Below are 12081 nucleotides of genomic sequence, written 5' to 3'. Positions count from 1 at the left end.
TGCTTAAAGGAGAATTTACCAAAAACAAAAATAATTAAAAGTAATAATAATTTGAAACTATTTCAAATTATTTATTTAAAGAAAAAATATGGAACAATACTAGAATATTGTGAAGTTAACAGGATTTTTACATTTTATATCATTCCACTATTTATTTATTTTCACTATTTGTGATCTTCGTGTGCCGATTCTGTAAGCTGTCTAGTATAAATTTCTTCATCTTTTTATATGAATATAGGCACAACTATTTAGCTTGGAATTTTCTCAGCAGATAAGATTAAGATTATAATATATTTATTTCATTGTTTTGTTTAGTTTGCATCAACAGAATGACAAACGTCTCAGAACTTAGTCATATGAAAGGTAATCGGGATAATCATTTTAGATTCCATGCCTGTCTGTCCATCTGTGGAAAAACATGAAGTACTTGGACAAAATTTCATGCATATTAGGTCCCCAGAATTATTGGTATTGAAAATCAATCTATATATGTTTACAGATTGGTATAGATCCCATATAACTGTGCCAGCAGAATTCAGGTTTGTTTTGTTTTTTTTTTAGTGACAGTTTTAAAGCAAACTTGCAGTAAATTAAACAGTTTGTTCCGAATATGTAGAAAATATCCTTGTAGAGATATATATAGTTTTAGTATAAACCCCATGTGATTTTTCCTCCATATGTTCGGTATTATGAACATTTGTGTCAAAATTTTCACTGAAATTGTTTCATATTAGCTATCTATTGTAGTTACTACCTTCTACGACAGAAAAATTGCCAAAACAGGTTCACGTCTTCGTATAGCTCTCGTATAACGGAACTTCTCTATAATCGGTATTTTGTTAAACGAAATTACTTCAAAGTTGGTACTTGGTGTTGACAATAGGTATTTTCTTCTCTGATAGAAAATTGTCTTCATGGGCCTACCTTTCGATGGTCCGATGGTCGCTCTCCGCCCGTATTAATCGACCGTGGTATCGGAATAAATGCCGAATATTATCGCGAAAATATTCTGGAGGGTGTATCAAAGCCTTGGGCACGCAAACATTTTGGCCGCAGATCTTGAACATTCCAACAGGACTCAGCACCATGGCTACCCAAGAATGGTTACAAAATGAGGTTCCTCGCTTCATTTCCAGCGCTCAATGGCCACCAAAATCTGCGGATACCAATCCGTTGGACTATTGTGTCTGGAGTATTTTGGAAAGCAAGGTTGGCACTAATAAATACCAAAATGGCGATCACCTAAAGCAAGCGCTTCGCCGGAAATGGGCCAAAATACCGTTGAGCAACATTCGGGCAGCGTGTGACGTTTCATTGGCCGTTTGAAGGTCATAATTAGTGCCAAAGTTGACCAATTCGAATAAATCTAAACTTATTCCAAAATTTGATGCTATTTCCGACATTTTTTGCTTTCATTCAATAAAATTTAAAAAAAAGTAAGAATTGTGCTTTTGACTTTGTTGCAGTTTTTTTTATCTCACCCTGTATATATGTTCCTACTTATTATATATTTATGTTACATATTCCATGGATGCACTTAACTTTCAATTAACTTCGGTTCTACAAATTTCCAGATTTTTTTTTAAAATTATTAAATCTCGGACCTGCCCTTTTTTCTGTTTCCACGTGTGGGTCTTTTGTTTCTAGTCCAACAAATTAATTAATTGAAATAAATTGAAATGATTATAATATATATTATGTCAAATTATAAGCAAAGGTCATGAAAGTTTGATCTCTGTCATTTATTTTTATAGAAAATATTTTGATTCGAATAGCTTTATTGAATTATAGAAAACCAATACCGATTTTAATTTTCTTTGTTTTTCCTCCCATTTTTTTCGTTACAGCTCAATTGACGATGAAATCGATGGCAATTGTATTGTAAGAGCTCGTGGCTTACCCTGGCAGAGCAGTGATCAGGATATAGCAAAATTCTTTCGTGGTCTCAACGTTGCCAAGTAAGTAACAACAACAAAAGAAATTTTCAAATTAATTCGAATGATGTTGCAAAACAAAATCGAATGAAATTTTTGCATGATTGATATATAATAAAAAAAATTATTCAGATTTTTCAGTTGAAACACTGATAATCCGAACGATCAGACTGACATTTCATTTACATTACTTCTTCATGTAAATATGTACGGATGCATGTTTTTACCCATACATATTTACTGTATTCTACGCTAGGTATAACTGTAGAATTTACATTTTGTATGATAATGGAAAGGCTGCGGATGCAGTCTCTGCTGCTGCAGAAACTGATCGCCAAAGAAAATTGATTTTGGGTTTTCAAACAACAACGAATGCATTTGTTTGTTTGCCTTACTCACGTTGTAGCGCCACAGCTTTGTGTACTCCCGCTCTCTTTCTTTCTCTCTCAGCCGTTCGGTGTTTATTTTTCCTTGAAACAATAGCAATGACCAAAACAACGAAAAAGTCCACCACGGGTCGCATTACGCACTGATAAAACGATTTTGATTTTTACATTAGATTCGAACATTCGTTATGCCATGGTCTATTAGAAAAGCGAATGATACGTGTTTGTTGTAAATTTGAGCTCGCTCTCTAAAAAGTGACTTTATTAGAACAGTTTTCATTCATCGGCTAGAGTCGACACCTTATCAGCAGCACTGGTATCGGCATAGAAATCTGATTTTCTTGGTTTTTTTAGATTTCCGATTTCGGTGGTGTAATTGAGATGAATTGCATTGATTGTTTTGTGATTGGTTATTAGAAAGGTACTTGGAGTATCAAGTCATTAGTGAAATCTTGGAGGATATTTAGATTTAAAATTTCGAATGGAGCAAAGAACTTAACTTGGCGTCCAACAAGGGAATTATTTTACTCGACATAATTGGAAAGAAACAAGTAAAAAAGCACTAAGTTCGGTCGGCCCGAACTTTAAATACCCTCCATTATTTGGAACGAGTTTGGAAATTTTCAAAAAATTAAATCCTTAAAAAATTCTGTTAAAATTTTAAAAATACCAAATATAGCCGTTATATATTGGACTATACGACGTGGACCTACATAGGCATTGTTTGTCATAAGCCATTACCATATTTAAATTCGAAACTTCAAAAAAAAACGGTGAATAATGTAGCTAAAATCATCAAAATATCGTATATAGGGAGATACCGTTATACGGAGCTGTGCGAAGACCTGGACCTGCATAGACAATTTTCTGTCACAGACTGTAGTTCCCATAACGAACTTTAAATACCAAATTTGCAACAATCCATCGTAGTATCCATTTCGAACTTTAAATACCAAATTTGAAACAATTTAGGTGAATAATGTCGCTAAAATAATCAAAATACCGAATATCAGGAGGTACAGTTATATGGGGGCTATATGAAATCGTGGACCTACATGGCCCATTTACGAACTTAACCGGCCTACTGTAAAAATAAACATGTGTGCAACATTTTAGCCAACTATCTCAATTCATTCGAAAGATAGCGTGATTACAACAGACAGACGGGCAGACAGACAGACATCGCTAAATCGACTTAGAATTTTACTCTTTATCAAGAATATATATCATTTGTTGGGTCTGGCGTGAGTATTTCGAGGAACGGAATGACAATGTTAATATACCCTCCATAGTATGGTGTAGGGTATAAAAACAAGTAAAAAGGCACTATGTTCGGTCGGGCCGAATTTTGATTTACCCTTAATAATTCTGTTAAAATTTTAAGAATGCAGAATGTAGGGAGTTACCTGTGAATAATGTCGCAAAAACATTAAAATACCATTAATATAGGCAGGTACCGGCTATACGAAAACCTTGACCTGAATAGGCAATTTTCTATCAGAGGCTTTAGTACCTATTGGTAAATTCAAATACAAGATTTGAAGCAATTCCGATATATTTTCAAAACCAAAAGTCCTGCTGACCAAACACCCTTTTGAGAAACATTTTATCAACCTACTTCAATTCGTTCGAAAGCTAGAGCGATTTCCACAGACGGACGCTCACCGCTAAATCGACATAGAAGTTTATGCTGATCAGAATTATATATACTTTGTGGGGTCGAAAATGTATATTTCGAGGTGTTACAAACGGAATAACAAACTAAATATCCTCTCCATGCTATGGTAGAGGTATAAACATTTATCTGGGTTTGAAACGTTCAGTTATGTCACTTAAGTTTCTCTAGAATGCATTTTGCTGCAATTGTAAAAGTGGCGCCCAAGAGGAAAACAATTTATTTGCGTAAAATAGAGGTTTTGTGATATCTTAAAGTTTCTGACAATACTTTTTAAAAAGGTGAAACCTGAAATGGTATTCGCCAGTGTAAGTGGATGTACAATTCTGCCTAGTTGAGCCATTCCTTTCAGTGAACAGAACCATTCTTAATTACAAAATACAAACGAATGACTCGAATTGTTAAAGAATTTAGAATGATATTGATCAAAATAATATTTTCCAACCATCTAAGATTCTATTCTAATATTATCTATCACTCTCTTTTTATTTTCTACAGAGGCGGCGTCGCTTTATGCCTATCGCCGTTGGGTCGACGTAACGGTGAAGCTTTAATACGTTTCATATCCCAGGAACATCGCGACATGGCTTTGAAACGTCACAAACATCATATAGGCAATCGGTACATCGAAGTCTATCGGGCAACTGGAGAAGATTTTCTCTCGGTGGCTGGCGGGGCTTCAAATGAGGCGCAGGCCTTCCTCTCAAAAGGTGCCCAGGTTATAATACGCATGCGTGGCTTGCCCTATGATTGTACAGCCAAACAAGTGGTGAGTGTTGAGCAAAAATTTTCCATATCTGAAGATTTTTATAAAAACTTTTTTCTCTTTCCAGTTGGATTTCTTTACAACCGGTGATCAGCCCTGCAATGTCTTGGACAGCAGTGAAGGTGTCCTCTTCGTTAAGAAACCCGATGGCCGTGCCACAGGTGATGCTTTTGTTCTGTTTGCCAATGAAAGTGATGCCCCCAAGGCATTGTCACGTCACCGTGAATCGATTGGTCAACGCTACATCGAATTGTTTAGATCAACAACAGCCGAAGTGCAACAGGTTCTTAATCGTTCATTGGATCCGAAGACATATGAACCAAATCATCAGCCGCCTTTGATTGCTCAATTGCCACCAATGCAGTTGTCATTGTTGCCACAGGTGAGTGTGATAAACAAATTAACTATGGGAGGGGACGGTGGAGGCAGAATTATTAATTTAAAAAATATCTTTCAATCAAATGGCGCCCAACGTTTCAGTTTTGGCCAATAACCGATTTTATGACTATTTTTTAGCATTACTTTTGAATTTCTTGAAAAAGACAACCTTGGTATCATAGATAGGTCTCGGAAAGGAGTTCCTAGATCTCAGTATTCCTTCTAGTACAATTTTAATTGATATTGATGTAGCTATACCATCAGAAATTTTAAAAAAATCTTGTCCAAATATTGACGTTTTCCGTGAAGACAAGTTCATGTGAATACATTTTTGGGGACAAGGTTCAAAGACAAAATATTTTTATTCAAAGACCATATCATATCTGTAATTGGAAAAGATTGGAACCCCTCAAAATGGCGCCCAATGTTTTAATTTTTATTAATATCTGTTTTCATCAAGAGCGCTCAAAATAAATCGCTAACAGTATTCCCGAAATTCTCAAAGGGTCATTACAAAGTATGTCTAGTAATGCTACCAGTTTACCGCCACAGAGAGAACTATCAGAATTACCAGTTTGTGGAAACCGTGGACGTGAGATCTTAGTGTAACCGGCAACCTTTGACTCAAAAAAAATTAATTCGTAACCAAATACCTCAAAAGATGACGACCATTGGTGAATTATAAATAATAAGAAGCGTTGGACTCTGTTCTCGAGTAGTATAGTTCTGTAGATAGATAAAATGGCGCCCAATATTTCGGTTTTCCTCAATACCCTATGTTAAGTTCTTTATCCAACAAATCATTAGACCCTTATTCTGTCATATATTTCTAAAGAAAATTAGAGCACTGGATTTTCTTAAAATAAAGGAAAAAGATTTTAAATTACAAAAATGGCGCCCAATGCGGAACCAAAATAATCTTCGAAACTAATTTTGAATTTGATTACCTCCGCACCACATTCTAATGTTGCACTTTTTAATACCCTTTTTCAGCATTTGATTACATCTGGCACCACCAAGAATTGCATACGCCTGCGTGGTTTACCCTATGAGGCCCTGGTGGAACATATTCTACATTTCCTGGATGATTTTGCCAAGCATATTATCTTCCAAGGTGTTCACATGGTGATAAATGCCCAGGTATGTTTAAAATAATTTTTATAATTTTAAATAGATTTTATTAAAATATGTCGTTTACTTTTCCAGGGCCAGCCCAGTGGTGAAGCATTTATACAAATGGACTCCGAGGAATCGGCTCGTTTGTGTGCCCAACGTAAACACCATCAATTTATGGTGTTTGGCAAGAAATACCGTTACATTGAGGTCTTCCAGTGTTCGGGTGATGACATGAACATGGTCCTTAACGGGGGACTACAATCGCCAGTTCCTGCCGCCCATCCACATCCCCATTTGGCGGGTGGCAAGCAGCCATCATTATTATCACCGGGTATGTTAGCACAACAACCGCCGGCCAACGCACAAGCTATTAGTCCTCATACGCATGCTCATACTCATGTCCATGCCCATGCCCATTCCCATCCTCATTCCCATGCTCATGCCTTGCAATCACAGCCCTCGGTAGCTGCTGCTGTGGCAGCATTGGCACAGCCACAACATGTGGCGGTGCCGACGGCAGCACCTCCAGTACCATTGGCAGCAGCTGGTGCTATGTCACCATATATGACTGCACCCGCCGCAGCCCATACAAGTGTCCAACATCCGTCCTTGGCTCAATCGGCCGTGGCAGCTGCGGCTGCAGCTCAAAACGCTGTTGCCGCTGTGGGTTCTCTTGCCTCGCCACCAAATCAATTGGCGGTACACACAGCCACTGCTTCGGCTGTTAGCCCCCAGGCTGCCATGACTTTCCCCTTTAATTTATCCCTACCCCCACCACCCACAGCGGCTGCCACAGCTGCCCACAATTCAGCCTTAATTGCTCAACAACAAGCTCAATTCATTGCCCAGCATAATTTGATGGCACGCCAACAAGCTGCTGCTGCGGCCGCTGTTGAACAGCATCATCAGCACCAGCAGCAACAACAACAACAACAGCAGCAGCAACAGCATCATCAGCAGTTGTATGCAAATCTAAATCCTTTGTTTATGCAGCATCCTGGTGTTGCTACCATGGCTGGACCAAGTGGCGCAGGCGCACACACAGCTGTAGCTGCTGCTGCCGCAGTGGCGGGTCAGCCACAATTTGTCTTTATGCCCAGGCCGTATTTCCAGACTTTTAGTCCGTTGGGCTATATGCAGGCCCAACAGGGTTATCAGTTTGCTGCAGCTGCTGGCATGATGCCACCACAAACGCCACAATCTGCTGCTGCCGCAGCTGCCAGTAGTGGTAGTTATGCTGCGGCAGTAAATGCTGCAGCAGCTGCTGCTGGTTCATTGCCACATTCGATGAAACGCTCTTATGAAAACGCCTTTCAGCATGAGGCCAATGCTGCAGCCAGTGCTGCCAAGAGGGCCTTGACCAGACCGCCGGGTAATATTTATCATTTCTATAATCCGGGGGTTTAGAGAGGAGGTTATTTCGGGATTTTTAATTTCCGATTCTTCCGCAAGAAGAAAAATCCTATGGAAAGCAAATTACACTGTGCTACAAATAAAAATTAATAAAATAAATAAAATCCTCCAAAAGTAGCATGTTCTCAAAAAGCATTGACCAGATCTCCGGTCAAAATTTTTCATTTCTATAATCAGGGTTTTTAATTTCCGATTATCCCTGCGAGAACTTCTATGGTTTTTTTTTCGTAAAATTTCATACATATATTTAAAAAAAATTTCATATATATTATTTAAAATATATATATATATATATATATATATATATATATATATATATATATATATATATATATATATATATATATATATATATATATATATATATATATATATATATATATATATATATATATATATATATATATATATATATATATATATATATATATATATATATATATATATATATGTATATACATTTTGAGAATTTCCCCGTCAGTCAAATTTTGTTTTGCAGTTTAAATTCTGATTTTTTGCGAGCCTGAAAAAAAAACAGAAAATAAAATAAATTCAGTTTAAGGTTTTGAAAGATGACGTTCTGGTCCAAAATTGCTCAAAATTATTAAACGAATGTCACTAATTTAGAATATCCATAGGTTTAGAGTTACTTTTTGCAGCACAGTGTATTCGATTTCTATTACCAGTTTGAGAATTTATCTTCCTCACTAAGATTTGCTCAATATCCTTGGCTCCCCTTGGTTTTAAATTTATATGACTAAATATATATGTAAAAAATATATATATTTAAAAAAACATATATCGAATATTTAACTTTAGATGGAGACAAATTGTCTAGCATCCCTTAGTTTATAGACTGCTTAGCAGCTGTTCTTAAAAAAAATTATTTAAAAAAAAAACAATTTTTAAATATTTTTTGTTTCAAAACAAACAAAAAACCCCAACTCCATTACTTTGCTCAATACATTCCATTACAATTTATATATAAATATACATAAGTGCTTCCATGATACTTAAAATGTATGCCTCAAGCCAGCTTAAGAGGGCTCCAAAAATGATTGCAATATTTCAAAATTATTTATAAAAACATTTTACGATTTTGAAAACATTTATCCCCCATTCCCTAAAATTTCCCACTTTAACCTTTTATTAAAACCCTGGGTTAACCTTTTACTATATTTAACTTAATTTTTAAGTTTGAAAAAAAACAATATATTTTTTTTAATATTTGAATTATTTTTAACTTAGATTTTTGGATTAGATTTAAGTAAAACATTTTTGTTTTTAGAAAAGAAAAAGAAAACTTAGAAAAAAGATAAATATTTTGCACAAACTTTTTTTTTAAAACTACAAAACCAAGAAATGTTACAACTACTATTTTTTTCATTGTTTGAAAGCTAACCTTCAACTATGATTGTTTCTAAAAACAACCAACATAGTATGTGGCAGCTAAGACCATATGGGTACAAAAATTGAAGAATGGGTTAAAAAGATATTGGTTTAAAAACTATTACACAAGAAAGAGGCTAACGTTAATCAAATACTGTTTAACAAACAATTTTTTTCAAGTCTTTTAAAAATCCCTCCATATTAAAAAAAAAACTCAGAAAATTGTGCAATTCTTAGTATTTTTTAAAAATACTAAATTATTTTTTATTATTGTTAAATTGATAGAAACTCCCCATAAATGTTAAACCGTGTTTGATTAACGTCTGGTGTTGGCTTAAAAAATTAAAAACTTGGTTATTTAAAATGGTTTTCGTGCATACTATATCATAAAACAATTGGAGGCCTTTGCATCACGTGTTGCTAAATGAAAAAAAAGTCAAATTAAACAAATAATTATTTCAAAATTGTAAAAAAAACTCATTTAAAAAAAGAATACAACAATTCATTTAAAATTTTTAGTTTTAATCATGATTATTGTTTAAATTTTTTATTAATTGCCTTAGTTTTAGAAAAAAATATGAAAACTGACATTTTCATATAATTGATCTTTTATAAACAAACAAAAGAAATAGTGGTAACTCTCTATTGAAAACCTTTCCTGTAACATGTCTGTGTCTATCTCTTTTCCTCCTTCTGCTCGTCTTCCACTAATACTTGGTTAGAATAGATGAATTAATGAAATGGAATTTAATTAAAATTAATACAAAATCTGCGTTTATTTTCACAAAGTAATGACATTTAAATTTAAAATGACAATATCAATAATAATTCTTAAAAGATGATTTCTAAAAAATAACGTATTTAAAAAAAAAAATAAATAAAATGAAAAGAACCATTAGTTTTTCATGAATACATGAAATCCTTAAAACTTTGTGAAAATAAGCCCATTAATAAATTTGAACTTAAACATCTCAAATCCAACCCTTTTCTTAAAAAAAATTATAATTAAATTCATACATACATACATACTCGCATAATGCTGTAAATATATCGACGGCGCCATAATGTTCAAGGAAATCTAGATCATTAGAACATTTTGTCGCTTTCATTGTGTTTATGGCACAATTTTCCCATCATTCCTAAAAAAATGCATTAAAAAACAACTATCTCATGGTGTTAGTCACAAAATTGTCCATGTGTTTGATTATTTCGAAATAATGGTCTTATATCTATTCCTATCTCAATGTGTTTGTCTCGTCATCACTAATTCAAATTCACCATTTTAGTTAGACACTTGTAAAATAGCTTTGTGACAATTTCTTTGCTGGGTTTCATAGCTTGATTAAAGTTAGAAGATCTCAGTCTATTTCATTAATATCTTATAGCACGTTTACATGTCAATAACTTTAATTTACTCCTTATTTAAGTAGTTATTAAAAGTTGTGTGTTCGGTACTTGTTAAATGACATAACTAGTACAAGTGGGAAATATGAAATTCTCGTTGAGAGAACCACTTTTATCAGAGAGTTTGGTAATTAAAAATTAGTAAATTTTATCGAAAATACCAATACCAACCAATTAAAAGTTGATACACTACAATTTCTAACTCAATAAGATTGGTTCAGTAAAGGGATTGTCATATTTTTTACGTTTTCTAAATTAGTCTCAAAGATTTAATAAGTGTTTGCTGGCTAGAGGAAAATTTTCTTTTTTCGTATGAAAGCTGTATCTGTCAATAGAAGAACATTCGAAATTGCCCTCCAGTTATGTAGTATATAACTATTTCCCGTTCCTACCTGGTGTTTACACAATGCAAATCGCCTTGAATCAGAGTTGTATTTTACTGGGTCTATTATTCCCCTCTCCTCATATACTCATAATGTTAGATTCATGGTAAAAGAGTATAGGTAGATGCATCAACGCTTGGGAATATTGATATGTCAAAAATTTTAAAATGTTTTCTATTAATAGAACAGTGTTGTTGTTGCAAAATGCTCAGGCTTAATCCCATTACTGTTGTTTTTATAAAAACAACGTTTGTTTATTAGTGGAGAACGAAGGTAATGATTACCAGGCAGTACGGCAAGGAATACCTAGGTTTCGGAAAGAGCCACCAATCCTCACCAGTTCCCTTGTTCCCATATTACATAAGACTTAGGCTGAACAAATCGACAATATAGGTCGGCACAAAGATCAACATTTTGAAGATGAAAATTTGAAATATTTCCCTGATTTTCTTCAAACTTCGCATATGACGAGTTCTTTTAAAGTTAGGTTAAGAGTGAATATGAGATATATCAATCTTCTTACATTTCCCCCTTCATAGGTAAACATTTCTTTAGACTTCGTCCATTTAAATATTATTGTTAACATAGAATCTAGGGTAATAATGGGATATCTCGTTCCAATCCTTCTAATACCTCCTACAAAAATGGGTTTGGAAAAATAATAAAACACATATGAATATGAATAGTGAGCCCGCGGTATTTGAATCACACTTTTATCACGTGGGATAATAAACAATATCGAGGTAGTCCTTCCATATTTTAAATAATGAGATCTCTCTAAAAGTGTAAAAAAATATGTCTCTAAAATGATTGAAGGCACGAGGCCTGCATTTGCCTGACACTCGTCTAGGGTGAAAAAAGTAAAGTAAAGTCTCACGCACAAAAAGGGCAAAATTTTGCAAATAGCATGCAAAATTCAAAATATCAGTCCACACCACATAGTGGTAAGGGTATTATGTCTTTGTGCATTTGTTTGTAATATGAAGAAGGAAACGAGTTAGACCCATAGTTAATTTTGGTGATCAGCATAGAATAATATTTTATGCATGTCCGTCCGTCCGTCAGTTCATGTTTTTGTAAAAAAATGTAGGTCGAATTTATTATTCGATTGAGAAGAAATTTTCTAAATAACATTTGTTTGGCTCAAGGACGAACCCTATTGAAATTGGTGAAAATCGGTCCAAATTTAGATATAGCTCCCAAAGTGAGTGCATTGTTACACTTCCAAGCGAATTCA

At 34.4% G+C, this 12081-nt stretch overlaps 1 protein-coding gene across 4 annotated transcripts in view; it reads left to right on the top strand.

Annotated features, from left to right (window-relative positions):
• The window catches only part of LOC101899502 (RNA-binding protein fusilli), a 123160-nt gene that overhangs the window by 97890 nt on the left and 13189 nt on the right, over positions 1-12081 (top strand). For 2 of the 4 annotated variants that reach the window (XM_005191417.4, XM_020039590.2), the window contains exons 7-11: positions 1848-1958; positions 4494-4764; positions 4829-5143; positions 6133-6279; positions 6346-6586. In XM_005191417.4, coding sequence (XP_005191474.2) covers positions 1848-1958; positions 4494-4764; positions 4829-5143; positions 6133-6279; positions 6346-6586 — 1085 coding nt within the window. Of the gene's footprint in view, positions 1-1847; positions 1959-4493; positions 4765-4828; positions 5144-6132; positions 6280-6345; positions 7745-12081 lie in introns of those variants that run through there. The other 2 variants (XM_011297555.3, XM_011297554.3) reach the window with 1 other exon arrangement.

The sequence above is a fragment of the Musca domestica genome, unplaced genomic scaffold (assembly GCF_030504385.1).
Source record: "Musca domestica strain aabys unplaced genomic scaffold, Musca_domestica.polishedcontigs.V.1.1 31, whole genome shotgun sequence".
NCBI lineage: Eukaryota > Metazoa > Arthropoda > Insecta > Diptera > Muscidae > Musca > Musca domestica.
Note: the sequence above shows the minus strand (reverse complement) of the source record. Positions and strands in the feature narration are given on the sequence as shown.